Genomic DNA, 18,021 nt, shown 5'->3' with positions numbered 1-18,021 from the left:
TCCATTAAATCTCTGTATGAAATAATTGTTTCCTTCTTCAGGCTGACTTATGCTGGCTACTTTTTCTAAATTTGACCAACCAAGGCAACTGATGTGGCACTAAGAGAGTTTGTTGTGCTCAGAGGAAGACTGAAAGGGTTTGTATGGAGCTTTCCTTTGTTGTCATGGCGACAGAGCAAACCTGTCTCATTCATAGTTCTTGCCCACGTTAAGTGCTGACTGCACAAGATGGACTGAGAAAAATCAGACCCGATCACCAGCAGAGAATATCACTCGGCTTGAAGTGACCTTGGCCAGTGCCATCACTATAACCTTGAATCCTTGAAAGGGATGAGTCATGGTCATAAATCCCTGCGATACAAGCATCCAGAAGCTTTAATGACAACAAAATGAAGCCGAGTTTGTCTAAGATTTGGATCTAAAAATGAGCCTCAAGTGCTTGAATAATTCAGTGTTTTGTAGGCTAGATTAAGAAGATTAGACTATTTCTCTGTCACTTCCATTTTCTTTTATCCTCTCTAATACTTTATATTTTTATATTCACTATTAAATAAGTAAAAAAACAAAAACATCAAAACAATATTTGATGATTTTAAAAAGGTTAATAAAATACTTATAAATTAGTTGAAATTTTAACAAGATTTATACATTGAATCAACATAATGTCTTCAATGACATACAAAGGAAATATCTTCCTTTTTTATAATAATAATAATAATTATTAATATTTTATATATTTTGATCATAAGGCCTTTAGGATCTTTTGGGCCTAGAAATTTTCTATCATCATTCATTAATATGAATCTACAGCCCAAATGCAGACGAAAGCGAAGTTTTGGGGTTTATTTTGTGATAATGACCATCTGATTGTACATGATCCCGAATATTACACTGGTACTGCCAAAAAAAGAAAATAAGTCGAAATGATGAAATATTGATTTGATAATTATTTTGTAATTTTACCTTTATATTATCTCAATGCTTCTGCTAACGAAAATAGTCCTGTATAATGTACTAAATTATCAGCCTAGCAACAAGACAAACACTGCAACAACAGTAATAATAATACCGATGAGGTTATTTTCAGTACAGTTGATAACTGAATAGTTGTGTTTGTATGTAATAGGAGTTTGCTGAGTGATATGAGAAATATAAAAGTAGCCATGGATGATGGTTTAACCAATCAGAATCAAGTATAGCAGAGTGCCATGGAATAAAAGTAAATAATTAAGGGAAAAAAACTATTAGTAAGCAGCACTCAGCCATGACTAAACCAACACAATATTGTTTGTATATGTATCACAAAGCCCGACTAAAGCCAGCTGTGAGGCCGTTAAGACCCTGCAGGAAAACACATGCAGTGCTGTGAGAGTCAGCGACGCAGGAAGCAGTGCATGTGTGAGTAAAGTTCGTTTAGAAGGCAGACAGGTAAACTGCACCGGTAAGAGGGCAGCGCCGCAGGCTCCTGCTGAGAAGTGTGAGAGGAGAGCAGATGGCAGAAAGGGCAGGAAAAATTCAGACAGAAGGGGGTTGCTGCTTTTTCACCACAAAAACCATGGCCGTAGCAGACAGCCAGCATGACGTGGGTTAGAAAGACACCGGTGATCCCTACAGCAGCAGTCTGTGTGGCCACGACCACTGTTTACCATAATAGAGAACAATACAGAAAAGGCATGCAATGTTTATCTACCACTGAAGACATAAAAGTATGACGCACTGTTTTGATCTGATCACTGTTTATTGTTCAGACTGAATTGACTGATGTTCAGGAAACTTCTTGTGCACTTCAGTGTGTACGACCGTCATTCAAATGAACACATTACACATTACTATCTCCAGTATCAGACGTGCCATGGTAGAGGTTTATCTCTAGTCATTGTCATGCTGCAGGTTATTGTGATAATGAGTTACTGATGTTATAATTGTAGATATAGAGGTATACTGATTATGATACTGAGGGTATTAAACACTTACATGAATAATTGTACAGCATTCTTTCAGCATTACCTCACTATAGTTATACTGTCTGTACTATAAATTCTCAAGGGGTGCTAAATTCATCTATTAGTCCTAATATATTCCACCTGAAAAGGGACGGCATATAGACCTAGCAATTATGAGATCATATAAAAAGATTTCTGTGCAATATATCAGTTTCCGAAGCTTAAAAAAAGTATTTTTCTTGCTATACGCTTTACGCACTCAATATTTATAGATTTGAAGGTGCTTAATACTGGAAGTATGTTAATTACTAAAACAGCAGTTGAATCTAGATCTATATGAATATCTAGCTGATTGTTTAAAGCCAATGAGTATATTTATGGAGTTCCTGAATCTACATTGTATAGTCCTGGAATACATAAATAGTATTAAGCACTGTACATTTATGGTTTGTTTTGTATGTTTCGTATTCACATTATTACCGTCAGTTACCCATCGAGGCTGACAAACAGTTTTGCATCACTTTGGCAGTCATAAAACAGTTCTTGTAATTGGCAGATCAGTCTACGGACTCCATTTCTGATGCATGAGATGGTGATTTATGAAGTACTGTAAATAAAAAACCCAGAAGACTTCCACATCAAACCACAGTCATTTCTGTTTCACAGTCTTTTCTCTTCTGCCATTCCCACATTGTCAATTTGTATCTTTCTAACCACAGTACTTGTATCCAGTCAGAGAAGTGCTTTGAAATGTCTGCCAGAATGGAGGTCTATTAAAAGGCAATCTTCACATTTTTTTGTCCCCATTTCATAGGCTTCCCAGTCCTGGTCCTGGAAAGCCGTGATCTGTCCAGGTTTTGGCTCCAGCCTGGGTTTTAACACCTGATTGATCAGGTGATTGCATCCTCTGACTGTAAGAAGTTAGGTTATGACAGTGATAAGGAGAGGATTTAGTGCCAGGCAGGAGGAAGACCAAGAGGACAACGCAGCCATCCAGAATCAGAACTAGCAATCCTTTCCACGCTGGTCTTTTGCTGGTTTTACAGCACCATCATCGCTCCTCACACGCTGTTTTTGTCTGGGAGCTCGGCCTCGGGGGTGCGGGGGAAGTAGACGGTGGTCTTGTGCTCTTCGTAACGGTCAATGTGCTTGAGGTGGACGACCATGTGCAAGGCGTAGGCCAACACCAGCAGCAGAATCAGAGAGGTGATCAGGCCCATCAAGATGGCTGGAGTGAAGAAGGTTGCACAGTCGCTTGCTGAAGCAAACTTGTTGGACTGGACATTAAAGGCCTGGATCTGGGGAGGGGGGGGAAGTATAAAATAAATGTTTTCTGTCTGAGATAGTTAAAAATAACAAATACATTTCTTTAAATTAGTTTCTGTTGCCAGTAAAGCATGGCACTGATGGAACTGATAAAGTATGCAAGTCAATGTAAGTCATTTTAGGTAAAAGCGTCTGGCAAATACATAATGCGATTCAGGATAAATAACCAGCCAGCAAATATTCTTGATAATTATGCTTAATAAATTGAGAGAAGAAGAAATCGTAATCATGATTAAAATACGTTAAAATACGAGTTATGTGCAGCCCTATTTGAACTGACTTGATCTGAATACTGACACTATTGTTTTTAGAGCTGCTTTACATCAATTCCATTATTAATTCTGCTGTTTTCCAGATTGTTTTTTCCTGCTTTGACATTCTGTACCATATAAAGTGCTATAATAGAAATAGGGTGACTGACTTCATGTAAATGTAAATTTTATTGGGTACACGAACATGAACTAGCCCCATATATAAAAAATGTCTTGAAAGATATATTTATTTTTGAATATCGTTTATAATATATAATTGTGAAATATAATTTATAATATCTAATTTTTGTACAAAAAAAATTATAATAATTCCATGTAGTTCCAATTTTGGTTCCTGGGTTGTAAGATTGAGAGTGCTTACACTGAAAGGACAATTTGTCTATTTCAAGAAATCTTGATGGGGTTTTTTTTTTTTTTTTTGTGCCATTTCAAATTAGTTGCAAGAATGCTGTGTGAACAGCCCAAAATAAAGATTCCAAAAGGACCATTTTTGGTTCCAGTGATGTTTTTTCATGGAACCATAGATGCCCATACAGAACTTTAGTTGTTTTTTTTTACATTTACTATAAACAAATTCAAAGTAATTTTCAAATATGTCAGTAAAAACTCTCAGCAATACTGATCTTTAGTAAACTTCTGATAACTCTCAAGCCCATTTTGTGGCAGGTACCTGAAAATCTGTGAAAGTGATGTGCCAGTTTGCCGAGCTGTCAGTGTGGGAGCTGGGCACCAGTAGGGTGTCATATTTCTGTAAGCTGCTGACATGCTGGCAGTGGTAAGAATAGGTGGCAGGGGCGTAGACTTCCGTAGCATTGAATGTGGCCTCATGAGTCCAGTTGTAGTGGATGTGAACGCTGTCCAGAGTGAACCAGTTCTGGCCTACTGATTCATAATATGTGTTGGACATCTGAAGCCTTCAGAAAACAGACAAGAGGAAGTAATTAACAACTGAATGTAATTATCAGCCAGTGAGGTTTTGCGTGAGCAAATATAGGAAAAGGAGAGTGTTTACCTGATGACAAGTCCCCTGATGTCTTCCACATCACCCAAACGCAAAGATAGCCTATAAAAAATGTAAGACTGTCATCAGTACAACTACAAAACAAAACTGTATATACTTTAATATATAACATAATGTCTAATTGTCCAAATATTTTTGAGGCCACTGTCTAAAATACAAAATCTACAAATATATATTCACTAACTTAAAACTAATATTCTAACTATAAATAATGTTATATTTAACCAAACACTTGCTTTTTTAGTTTTAGGCACTAGACAACTGCAATACTGCAATATAATACTGAATGTATGGCAAGAAGAATTTTTACATACGTGGCCTTCTCCTTTGTACAAACAGAGCCTTTGGTGTCTACTTGTGCATTGGATCCAAATACCCTCTCTGTGAGGTCCAGGAAAGTGTTGTTTCTGTATCGAATAGCCAGTCTCTTCGCTTTGAAAAGGATGCATATCTTGCCGTTGTAAGCTACAGTCAGTGGGGAGTAGGGTCCCGAGCTGGTAGACTGTAGTAACTTCCGCTTGGTTCTGGGCTGGGCATGCAGATGCCATCCAAAAGGCTGTTTGAAAATGATAACAGGAAAAACTGAGCAACGATGTATGGAACAAGTGCATTATTGATGGGTTTTACAGAAGAAAACACTCAGGGTTCAGACAGCAGATATGACAGACATTCCCTGGCCCACAAATGCTTTTTTCCTAATATTTTTAAAACCATCACTGTGTCGTGAGTCTTAGGATGCTCGGTGAATTAAGGCAGAGATGTTGCTTATGGAAGCCAAGGTCACATTGACTATCAGGGAAAATGCAATACCTGCAGTATTCTTCTGAGTGGATTTTCAGCTGCAGGCGAATAACTCTCCTCGTGTGAGGCACTTGGACTCTCAACATGTTCTCCATCTGCATCACAAAATGTTAAAATAGGACAATGGGGGAGATGGCTTGGTGAGTTCTTTCAGCACAGTAAATCACTGTTGTACTTTTAAGCACGCAAAGTGAATATACTAGAAAAAATAGCTTTAATTTCTGCGGTATGAAAGTAAAATTCAATAAGACAAATAAAAATCTAAGAGATAAAACTAATAGAATGTTACAATCGGCACAATATGCGATGTAACCACAATAGTGTATGGTTTAATTCAATCTGAGAATTACGTAACATTCCATTTGCATTAGCTCTTAAATAAAACCTCATTTTTAATCTGCCATGATACAACAGTTAGTATCAGTTTGATTGGTGATGGGGATTTTCCAGCGACTCTTTGTGCAAGTTAAATCATTATGCCAGTAGGTGGCGATATAAATGATTCATTTAGTCATTTTCAGGCAACTGATTCATTAAAAAAATACTGTAATTTAATTGTTCACTCACTGCTGTGTGTTTTTGGAGACATACAATATTTGATTTTGCTGTGGCTTCGTTTCGAACCATTTTCGTTGGTGGAGCAAAAATAGTTCACTTAAAATATAGTGTCTAAACTGTGTGTTTATTAAAAAAGTCTTGTTTATTGAAATGTCGCACAAAACTGTTTCATTCAACCTGGCGTCTCACACAATATTTAACGTATTGCAAATAAATACATGAACACAAGAATGCACAAAGTTAACAAAAATGAGCAAGCAGAAAATGATATTACCATATTTAAAGAAGCTGGAAAGTTGAACAAATAAGACAAGCAACCCAAAAAGCATTAAAGTAATAGATACTGACCTGTTCTAATTCTCACAGCTTGATATGATGGGACCTCCGAGCTGTAATGGAAAAACAAAGCAAAACAAAAAGGGGGTTGATCGCTTTGTGTCAGGCTGTGGCCTACTTATCAACGTCTAAGACAGATTTCCCATAGATCTACTCAGCTTGATGCAGCAGTGATGCATGACCACAAGTCTGACATCTTCAGTCCAGATTAGTGTCTCAGGAGAAGACAAGACATTTAGTCGAATGTCATGATTCTTACGTGCTTAGCACCTTGAGTCCATCAACAAAGTGGGGGCTAAAAAAGACTTAATGGCACCTTGCGTATACGTACACACATGTATATTTATCTTATGCCACCTCATCCCTCGCGCTTGAACTTGCTGGATTATCCTTAGATGAACCGTTTATACGTCTAATCACAGAGATAATGAGCTTGGCGGACGATCTCCTAAAACCTTATTAAGAATCTGCCGGACTATCTGGGAGAAGGTTTCCTGCTGTGCCAATGTGTTGACGTCCAGAACCGGGCCTAGATTAAAGCCTGTTCACCTGCAGTAAAGTCAGTAGAGTGTGTGAGTGCCAATGAGAGCATCAGATGACCCTGGTTTACTCTCTTTAGGTTCATCTCTTACATACCACACCAGTTTGGCCACCCCACCTGCCTCTACTACACTGGAATTAATGCTTAGAGCTTTGTGATCATGTAAGAGATTAAAAAACAGCATAACATCAGACTTGTGGGGAAAATAAACAGATTACCTCATGGAGCATTTAAGTTCATTCAGTTCCTAAGCGCAATATGAGCACTGAATCAACAACGGCGTAGCATACTGAGTCATAAAACCGCTATAATCCAATCAAGCTGACAATACGGCACAAATGCAGGTGTGAAAATCTAAAAAATGACATATGAAGAGCTTTAGAACTACATTTGTACAGTTTTTCTTCTCTCCAGCTAGTTTTGCTAAAAAAAAAAAAATCAAACAATGGAAATGACACATAAAAATCATATATATTAGTAGCTCAAGAACTACATTTGTACTATTGTTTCTTCTTTCTGCATAGTTCTGCTAAAAAATAAGGACCAAAAACAATCTAAGCACCCAAATGACATATCAAGAGCTTTAGACCTACAATTGTACCTAGTTTTTTCTTTCCGGGTAGTTAAAATTCTAAACTAAAAACAGTGTAAGCACAGCAAATCTGCTCTTTAGAGCCCTGCTGAGGAGTGTGTGTGCATGAGGAGTGACTCTCGCCTTTGTTCTAATGCCAGTTTACCGAGGTCAGCAGCTGAGGACTGCGCTGCTGTCATTGGTTATGGCTGGACACAGTAGCCTAAGTGCTGAATTGAGCATTTATGTCATGAAAAGCAGCGCTCACACTATGTCTTCACCTCACTGCTGCTGTCAGAGCTCAATATCATCTTTTGCATATATAGATTATAGGTTTAGCATACAGATTAGCACAGTACACTAGCACAGTACTCTACAAACACAACAATGTTTTAAAATAGATGTGTCTGTTTAATGGTAATAAGATTATAGCCTTTGGTTTAATTCCGCTGGCTGCTATTTGTGTCTGTTTTGGTCTGCCGTATACATTGACCCTGAGAAACTTGAGGAGGGTTGTAAACCACTCAACACTTTTTACTCCTAAAACACATTTCTGGACTAGCAAGATCCCCAATGTTTCAACAGCCTGCAATGTTGTTCTTATCCCTATAAATCCTAAGCTTTAGATCTATCTAGGGAGAGATGGGCAAGTTCGTAGGTTCATAACTGCAGTTTATACAGAACTAAAGGGAGACATCTTGATCACTATCATAAAATATATTCACATATATTATTCATATATATTCACATATAAAGGCATGGATAACTGAGAAATTCTAGCAAGTAACAGATAGCAGAAAAATAACCACTTCTAAATATAGCTTTGATTCTTTGATCAAATTTAACTCAACTTAAAAATAAATTTATTTCAAACAGTAACAATACTCATACAAAAAAAGTGAATAATATATTGTTAATATATTATTTAAAAATTATAATTAAATGTATTTTAATAATAAATAATAAATTTTAATCAGTATTTTTAAATAAGTTTGCTGATGTTTATCTAAAACTTATCATATAGAGTAGACATTTTTCAAACCTTATTTAAAATGGACTAAATGTAGCTAATAGACTAATAGCACAAAAAATAGCTTTACATTTTTTTTTATTTTTCACAAATATTTTTTGTGAAACTGCACAATTTAAACATTTATAAATGTAAAACCTCTATTCTAGTATTATATATTAATGGCTGTTTTTTTTTTATTATTCCTGCTTGTTCTCATACAGTAATATCAGATGTTACCTTTGATTTTGTAAATAAATCTAAATATATATGCTACTCCAGCTCTGATATGAGTAAAGGAATTCAGCAACTGTAAAAGAGAACAATAAACTGATTATTTCATGTACTCAGAGATGCTCATATAGCCAGAGCCATCACGATCTCACTTCTTTCTTCTGTTTCTTGGAGTAGCATCTGTAAACTGACTCCTACAGACACTGGATGGGGTCTGCCTGCTGTCCCATTGTCATAGCCATGTTTGCATGTCTTGTAGTTACAGCCGAGAAAAACTGCAGCAGAACCACAACATGCTCTGAATCTAGAGCCCACACACCTCAAATTAATTCCTGAGTTCCATGAATGCTCTTTCAACATTTTCCTAATAAAGCGCATTTTCTTGGTGTCTCTTGCCCACTGTAAAAGACTAAGACAGTGCATCAGCTGCACAGCATCACTGCCCCATTCCCCCTCCCCACACTAGAGCTGAAAGCGCAGCTCTTACCTCCTGTCCAGGATCGTTGGCACTTGATCGAAGGGCAAAGACAGAGAGATAAACACACACTGTAACAGAGAAAAAAACAGGAAAAGCTTGTGTTTAGCCATTGAGACAATCTGACGAGACTGCCAGAGATGAGGTCTGCTTCATAATCTGCTCTGAACGCACATCCCTAAACCTGGGCTCTCTGACGGGCGGCCTGAGCAGCCAATCAGCGGGCAGGGGGGAGATAATCGTGCGTCATTCGCCTCACAGCCTTCATTCTTGCAGCCTTTCTCTCCCCCCACACCCTCACACACGCTCCTCTACCCCTCCCCTATCGTTTTCCTCTCTCTTCTGCACCCTCTCTCTCATACAAACATACAGTAGCTGCCGGCTGACCTCAAGAAAAGGGTTTATGCATTTCAACTCCCATCCCAGGAGCCTAGTTTCATAAGCACTGCATATCTGGCATGACTAGAAATTAGTGGAGAGTGTGAATTTGTGTTGAAGCACAATTAAAGGCTGTGACAACTGACCTAGATTTACACTGAGAGAGCTTTGATAACCAAAATGACTCAAACACTAGAAACCTACTAAACCTTCCAATCTCCATCATGCATACCAGAGTTATTATTAACTAAAACTAAAACCATAAAAAAAATAATTATTTTAAATTAAATAAACATTAACTAAAATTAAATCATAAAAAAGAACTTTAATTTCAGCTACACTGTTTCCATTTTTTTCTACTTCAAAATTTCATATTTAATTCAGTGTTACTTGGCATTTCTTTGTGATATTTAATAGAATTTCTGAGTGAAACTTGTTTCTAAACCATTTTCTCACTTTCATTTAGTTTAAGTGCGAAAATAAATAGAAGTAAATAAACTAAAGCTAAAAATGAAAACTTAATTTAAATAGACATAAAAAAACTAATAAGAATAAAAAACACAAAACAAAATTACAAAAACCTTAACTATAATTGAAATGAAAATGTAATAAAATATCATTCAAAATATTAACAAAATCTATAATAATATTTCAATGATGCTAAAATAACATTGGTGCATTGCATAACAATCTTAAAGGTATAGTACATTTTTACTTATTTTTCTCTGTGCAACACAAAAGAAGATATTTTTAATTGTTTCAGATGTTTTTGTACATATTAAAGTCTTTGGGGTTCAAAAAACTCTGGACCTCATTGGCTTTGTGGTATGGCATGCTTTTAAAAAAAAAGCAAAAAAAGATTTGTACATTTTAATATACAACTATACAAAATCTTCTACGTTTATGGGCAACGTTGTGTTATTGGTTAGTGGTTTTAGTGGGTCATTTGCCCCTTGTCTTGAATGTGCTTAAAGTGTGATTGATGAGCAGAGTGGCAACTGTCAGTCATCTTCATTGGGTAAGACAAACCTATTTTAATATCGGCTTCGCACTGGACTTAATACAGTGAAATGCAATGCAGACGAATGTTCACAATGTGTGGTGCTTCCTTCACTCATAATGGTAGAAATAAAATCATGAAATAATAGCTTCCTTTGTCAAACAGACCAGTATTGCAGACAATGCAGAATGTTTTTTTTTTTTTTTCAAATTATAAACTACAAAGAATAAACTACTAACATTTGAGGGGCTGTACAAAACCATGTTGAGGACAGAATATAGTTTGTATAAATGTTTTTGCAAACTGACACCTCTGATTTGGAACCACCCAGACAGTCTTGTTCTCTCAGACTGGGTTTGTTATGATTTTGCTTACATGAGGAGTCATTTTCAGGGGAGAGACGTTTACTGGACCACTGTAGCTGCAAATGAATCACACCCAGACAGACAAAATAGGATCTCTCTGAAGGTAATTAAACTACGGGGCATCTAGAAGTACTACATTGATCACACCATGTGCATTGGATTGTGAACGCCCTGTTGTAATGATGTTGGGCAAATGTTGCCCTCTTGTGGAGTGTAGTGTTCATAAAATCAACACATTGTCTTCACGAGTTTGGTCATGAATTCATACTTTGTTCAGCATCAATCATTATTCTTGCTAATTATGGATGTCCACATTAGAACATGCAAATAAGTATGCTATTATATTGTCAAGGTATAACAAAAAGCAGCACATACATTTCTATCCCACATTTAAAACTACAGAGCATCGATATTAAAACTAAGCATTTAAATATCATCTCAGTAAGACATATTATTGGAAGATACTTTATAGAGTCACAACTGATATTTATATGCATTTTAAGTAGTCTGCTATATTGTTATAAAACTCTTGGCGATTTACATTACAAGCCAGCAGGATTTTATCTTACTTTTTGGCCATGTAAATAACAACAACTGCACCTAATATTTTTTTTCTCACTTTGGTCCTCTAAATAAAATGTAGGTGTTTTTTTAGGTGTCCCCTTAAAAAAAAATTATATATATATATAAACATGTTTAACATGTCGGTGCTCTGAAATGACAGGCCTACAAGTTTGCAATACACAAAATAAAGAAAATCATACAGGTTTGGAGTTAATCATTGCTTATCTTTTTCTTCTTTTATTTATTTAGGAATGAAGTATCCCTTTAAGTGACATCACTCACAATCCTAAAATGCGCTCCTTGCGTTCTCTGAGAGCAAAGCACTTCCAATTGTGCATCCATGGCAACCAATATGTTGACGGAAGTTCCACAAATGCAACAAACTTGTATCAGTTTGGAGCTCGGAGCAAAAATACCGTTAGGAGTACGCATGACGCGTCAACGCTACTATAAACGGTAAAATGCTTAATCACTCACTTTACATAATTATTTGTAATTATATTTCATCTAGGATTCAATACAGTACTTTGTTTTGGAGTTTGTTGCCCTTAGTTCGGGCGAATGATGCGCCAGGATTCCTAAACGGAACAAATGTCGTCTTTTTTAGTCGCTGAAATGTCGACCTCGGCAGGTGCATTGAAGTCCCAGGTGAGTGGTTTGAGGAGGCACGATGTCCTGCCTCCTCTCCCAAGCCCACCGACCCAGGAGGGAGCGTCAGGCCTCCCAGAGAGCAGACTAGCCGTGAGGAGAAAGCTCCTGCGGCACAGGAGGAGCAAACAACAGCAGCAACAGCTCCAGAAAATAATGTAAGAGCTTTGCTGTTGTATTTAGTTATTTTTGTTAATAGGCTGTTGAAAATGATCCTAGGCTTTTTTATTCAAGATGAAGATTTTGGTTGAAATATAGCCTACACGTGTATACAGGATAGTTTCAAAAGTTTGCCGGCGGTAATTAAAAGAGTAGCCTAAATAACAATACATAGTACTTATAATAAATAAAATAGTTTTGTTCAGCAAAGATGCATAAAGTGACCAAAAGCCACAGTAAAGATATCTGAAATGTTACAAAAGATTTGTATTTCAAATAAATGATTTCATTTGTTTTGAACTTTCTATTAAAGAATCCATAAATGCATCACAGTTTCTACCAAAATATTAAGCAGCACAACTGTTTTCAACCTTGATAATAATAAGAAATGTTTTTTAAGCAAGCTAGTATAATAGAATTAATACTGAGTAAATTATTTGTCATTTGACACTAAAGACTTGAGTAATGGCTGCTGATTTCTGGGGCACGTTCAGGCTCACACCGGTGCACAACGTTTTGCTCTGGTTTCCGGGTTGAATGACATGTTTCCTGGAAACGGTGTGCAACAGGGTTTGCGACACGTTTTCTTGATTGGTGGGTGTGTCAAAAAAGTCAGCCCAATCAGCAGAAACTTGTATATAAACCACGCGGTATTAAAGAGACAGATCGCACTATAGGTCCAAGTGAAGTCATTTAATATGTGTGCGCTGCAGCTCGGTATGCGCAACAATTGAAGATATTGAAGACATGTTATCTTTTTATAGTAACATAGCTATCTTGTATCTTGGAGAGGTGAGGTATCCAAGTCGCAACATCTAGCTACTGGGGTGCCTCAGGGCTCAGTTCTTGGACCACTTCTCTTTTCTGTCTACATGGCATCACTAGGTTCTGTTATTCAGAAACATGGATTTTCATATCACTGCTATGCTGATGACACTCAACTCTACCTCTCATTCCATCCTGATGATCCGACGATAGCTACTCGCATCTCTGCGTGTCTAACAGACATTTCTTGCTGGATGATGGACCATCACCTTCAACTTAACCTAGCTAAGACAGAACTGCTTGTAATTTCAGCTAACCCATCGCTTCATCACAATCTCAGCTTCCAGTTAGGCTCATCTACCATAACTCCTTCAAAAACAGCCAGAAACCTTGGAGTTGTGATTGATGATAAGCTGAATTTCTCAGACCACATTGTTAAAACTGCCCGGTCCTGCAGATTTGCATTATATAATATTAAGAAGATCAGGCCCTTTCTCTCGGAACATGCAACACAACTCCTTGTTCAGGCTCTTGTTCTGTCCAGACTTGATTATTGCAACGCTCTCTTGGCAGGTCTTCCAGCCAATTCTATTAAACCTCTACAATTAATCCAAAATGCCGCTGCAAGATTAATCTTTAATGAGCCGAAAAGAACGCACGTCACGTCTCTGTTCATCAATTTGCACTGGCTACCAATAGCTGCTCGCTTTAAATTCAAGGCATTAATGTTTGCCTACAGAACCACCACTGGCTCTGCTCCCCTTTACCTAAATTCTTTACTTCAGACTTATGTGCCCTCTAGAAGCTTGCGTTCTTCAAGTGAACAACAAATTATTGTACCATCCCAAAGACACAGAAAAACACTTTCAAGGACTTTTTCATTAACTGTTCCCATCTGGTGGAATGACCTGCCCAACTCGATCCGAGCAGCCGAATCCTTACCCATCTTCAAGAAATGGCTAAAAACTCATCTGTTCCATCTTTACTTGACCCTCTAACTCTAGCACTATCTATTCTAATTGTATTTTATCTATGTCTTTTTATTAAAAAATAACAATAATAATAATTATCTGTACTGCGTTAGGCTAACCAAGACTTGTAATAGCACTTGCACGTTGTTGCTCTTTTGTTGGTTTTGATTGCTTCTTATGTCCTCATTTGTAAGTCGCTTTGGATAAAAGCGTCTGCTAAATGACTAAATAAATAAATAATACTCACAACAAAAATAATAAGGTCATAGATCATAACACAGTCTCGGAGGTAAGAAGTGGATTATCCTTCACCTGAAATTTCTTTTCATCCTGAAATGCGAGGCAAATGTTGGATCACAATAATAAGGAAACACAGTTTCCACAAACCCCCTTCACTGGGCTGGGATGTTCTCTTTTATTCTGGACGGCAAGGGCAGTGACTGTAACATCGAGCATATTTTGCAGTATTAAAAATGTATTTATGCCGATTTTATCAGACTCTGAAAATTGTTAAAAAAGAACACAAAGAATGATCTCAGCTGCCATAGTTGCAACTCTTGCGTCATCAGAACAGGGTGTTCAACGCATCACCGTTTCCGTTTAATAAACGTTTTCCACCGTTTTTTCGGGGCTGAACGCAGCCCAGCTTTGTCTTGACAGAAATATAAATATATAAAAATATAGTTAACTTCCGGTCTGTGTTTGTTTATCGGTCTGGTTAGTGTCGCCAGCTACAAACGAAGTTAAAGCGATTAGTAATTAAGTTGTGCTGTGGGATGTGTTTCTCATTCATGTATTAATTTTTGGCAAACCACCACGATATTAAAACTGACCGATTTTCCAAAAGGCTTCATTGAATAAACATGAGCACGTAATGCACGTTTAAAAGTCAAAACGAGGCGCGGGTGTTTTTATATCACTGTATTTCTGAAGGAAAACTGTCTTTAGAAAATGTTCAATGTCATTTTGATTTCATCTTGCATGTTATATGCCTGACAAAGCAGCTTTTGTAAGCTCAGCGCTGCTTGTTGGCAGAGAATGAATTTGCATTTTTAATAAGTCCGTCTGATTTACGCAGCAAACATATTTAGCTTGTTATCAAAACTAATCTACTCTAGAGGGATTTATAAGCTATAACTGTTCTTGTTGATTCTATTTGGATGTCTACTGGAAGTTAAGTTAGGGCCACAAAAGCGCGCGTGCGCAGTAACGTTTGTTTATGTTGTTGAAACCGTCTATATTGCATTTTAAAATAAATTAAATTAGAAAACATTCTAAATTGTATTTTTTTCACAATATTACTTTTTACTGTATTTTATAATAAATGCAGCCTTAGTGAGTATGAGAAACTTCTTTCTAAAATGTTTAAAAATCTTACTGTACAACTACTTTCTAAGTGTTTTCTTTTGTAATCACCTTTTAGCTTTTTGTTGCAGTTCACATAAATTTATAGAATTTTAAAGTACACATTCAAATAAGTGGTCACTTAATTAATGCATGGTCATAAAAATGGCATGTAATAATTATCCAAAAATTAGAAAAATGTTTAGATAAAACATCAGGATACTGTTGCTGTTTATACTTGAAGTGGCATGTCAACTACACACATATGTCACGGGGTGTTATGTATTATAGTAGAGTAATATTGTAATGTGATATCTGAAATTGTGTTAGAGTTGACAGGGCAATGCAAGCTTACATGCGGGCCAAGGAAGCAGGACCAGCATCTCCTCTGTCTCCTGAACCAGAGCTTCCCTCAACAGTATGAACTCATGAACAGTATTCACTTGATCACACATCTCATACACCATATGATAAAAAAAAAAAAATCTTATATAGATGTCTTGTATTTGGTAATAATGTCATTTATTTTTGTTTTCCAGGTTATCAGTGAAGAGAGGAAACAATATGTATGCTATGTTTACCTCATAATAAGCCTCATTATTATTATTTCTTCTGGTGGGTCTTTTCATTTCATTGTGTTTTATACTTTTCTCTCCATATTCTCCTAGATGAACTACTTGTTCCTGAAAGAGTGTGTTGAGCAAAGTCCTGTTGCGCCCTTTCAGCAGCAGTGGCTGGATGCTATGTTGGCCCGTGTGCCCCATCGGCTCCGCCAAGGGCCCGGTAGGCAAGAGTTGCTTGAAGACATATGCAAAGAGGTCAGTGAGACCTACCTCAGAGTCATGACCAAGCACAGAGGTGAGTCCAATTGATGCTCTGGTATATATTCACAGAAATTAATATAAATTATAGATCTGTTTTGTGTGTGTGTGTGTGTGTGTGTGTGTGTGTGTGTGTTTTAAAGTTTTTATTTATAAAGCAACTTAATCAAACCTTTGGGTTTTCAGTAGGTTGTTATTAATGGTTTTTTTCTAGTAAGCACTGTACTAAAAGATCCACAGTCAACTGACACAATTTCTCAAGAGATCAACGCATCTGCTGAGTAAGTGTGCAGATTCTAAATAAATCATAATACATAAAAATGTAAATATTATAGTAATATTTAACTTAATCTTAATAGGGCCAGATTATGAAGTGTACTTGGCAAAAGTGCAGTTCTTATGATCTTGGTTTTGCTTCACCAGAATTCTAGATTTCTCCTGTCCATGGCATGACAGCTTTGTCCAGAGTCGAAAAGAGATGCAGAAGAATCTACACATATTACATCCAGTCATGAAGAATGTCCTTGATATTTGCTACAGCACAATCTCCCATCTGCTCCTTATTGATCTCTCAGACTGCAGGTACTGCTGTTATGTTTGTTATTTGGAAGCATTCATTTTGTGATTACATGCTGTATATTTGTTGCTTGGGTCAATGACAAGTATGTATTTCCAAGATGATGAAAAGGATAAATCTTTTGACAATCAAATTCAAACCACAAGTAGCAAGGCTGCACAAATATGTAATATTTGTATTCATGCTGGTTTCAATCATTTTGGAAAACTAGGGGTGTCGCCGAATAAGGATTTTCATAGTCGAATCGGAATTTTCAAATCTTGCCGATATTCGACTGATAGTCGAATCATATGTTTGGGGGCGTGGTCAAAATACATTACCAAGAGTCAAGTTAGTCATAATTACTGACGTTAACACACAAGGAAAATGTGTAATGGACGACTCACAGGTACAAGCGGGGTAAATAATGTTTTGATTAAAAGATAGTTAACATTACACGTCAGCCAAACCCTAAGAATTCACAACATTTTTTTTTACAATAGTGTCTAGTTATAACGTTATGAATGACAGTTATTAATGTTCTGCATTTCTGTTTTGAGCTGCCGTGCGCTGAAGATAACCAGTAGAATGAAGCTTTTGATAGCAGGTTTTTAATCAACGGAGTGTCTATTTACACTAAGTGCAAATAGCCCATCTTGTTGGCAAAGGCTATTTACACTAACTCCGCCCACTAACATGTGATTGGGTTAGTCAACAATTAAAAAAGAAATTAGTTCAACATCAGTTTCAGTGGCGTAGATGGTAAGGCGCATGCTTTTTGACGCAATCGACCCGAGTTCGAGCCCACCTTTTGCCAAAAAATTGTTTCTCCCTTTTCAAATCTCAAAATTGTTTCTCCCTTTTCAAATCTCATATTGCATCAGAAAGGCATTTATTTTCAATACAAATGAAGGAAATAATCAAAAAGTTGAAAATAAAGTATCGGGTAGGGTTAGGGTAGGTGTAGGGAGGGCTTTATTGTCCCAATAAGGTGGCATCCATTTAATAAATTTGAATTAAAATCATAATTTACACTCAGTATTTGTTATTATAATGTTATTATTGCGTACTGTTTTATAATGTACTACAATACTGAGGTGCAGATAATTGCCACTATTTGCAATAAGTAGTATAAATAGCAGAAAATCTTGCTATTTTAACAGTGTAAATAGAATCCATTGCTATTTGCACTTAGTGTAAATAGCATCTGTCACTAAAAAAATATGCTATTTGCACTTAATCACTCTATACTACAATGAAACGCTTTACTGCAGCGTAACTCAAATGCATTTTATACGAGATATACACGATATACACATAAACCAGCTGAAATGTTTTGAAATCTGTAAATTGTACCCTACCT

The 18,021-nt window shown here is 36.7% G+C and overlaps 2 protein-coding genes across 2 annotated transcripts in view; one reads left to right on the top strand and one right to left on the bottom strand.

Annotated features, from left to right (window-relative positions):
* Positions 1–1,723: 1,723 nt before the first annotated feature.
* Positions 1,724–9,373, bottom strand: LOC306859622 (V-type proton ATPase subunit S1-like). The gene is made up of 7 exons (XM_079400738.1): positions 9,100–9,373; positions 6,270–6,310; positions 5,373–5,458; positions 4,877–5,118; positions 4,554–4,604; positions 4,212–4,455; positions 1,724–3,241 (listed from the first exon to the last, which is right to left on the bottom strand). The coding sequence occupies exons 1-7, from the start codon at positions 9,198–9,200 to the stop codon at positions 3,005–3,007; spliced, it is 1,002 nt and encodes a 333-aa protein (XP_079256864.1). The 5' UTR covers positions 9,201–9,373; the 3' UTR covers positions 1,724–3,004.
* A 2,636-nt stretch (positions 9,374–12,009) lies between these two features.
* The window catches only part of dnah12 (dynein, axonemal, heavy chain 12), a gene marked incomplete at its 5' end in the record, with an annotated part of 31,797 nt that continues 25,785 nt past the window's right edge, over positions 12,010–18,021 (top strand). Inside the window, 6 exons of the mRNA XM_079400312.1 lie at positions 12,010–12,200; positions 15,612–15,699; positions 15,821–15,847; positions 15,950–16,139; positions 16,317–16,383; positions 16,526–16,684. Coding sequence (XP_079256438.1) covers positions 12,010–12,200; positions 15,612–15,699; positions 15,821–15,847; positions 15,950–16,139; positions 16,317–16,383; positions 16,526–16,684 — 722 coding nt within the window. The remainder of the gene's footprint in view (positions 12,201–15,611; positions 15,700–15,820; positions 15,848–15,949; positions 16,140–16,316; positions 16,384–16,525; positions 16,685–18,021) is intronic.

Source organism: Barbus barbus, assembly GCF_936440315.1.
Source record: "Barbus barbus genome assembly, chromosome: 40".
NCBI classification, from domain to species: Eukaryota; Metazoa; Chordata; class Actinopteri; order Cypriniformes; family Cyprinidae; genus Barbus; species Barbus barbus.
Note: the sequence above shows the minus strand (reverse complement) of the source record. Positions and strands in the feature narration are given on the sequence as shown.

Coding starts and splice junctions, on each gene's coding strand:
- LOC306859622 (XM_079400738.1), bottom strand. CDS start 9,200: ATGGCTAAACACAAGCTTTTCCTGTTTTTTTCTCTGTTACAGTGTGTG. Junction 4,456..4,553: donor ATCAGGGGACTTGTCATCAG/GTAAACACTCTC, acceptor TGTTTTCTGAAG/GCTTCAGATGTCCAACACAT. Junction 3,242..4,211: donor TCACTTTCACAGATTTTCAG/GTACCTGCCACA, acceptor CCCCCTCCCCAG/ATCCAGGCCTTTAATGTCCA.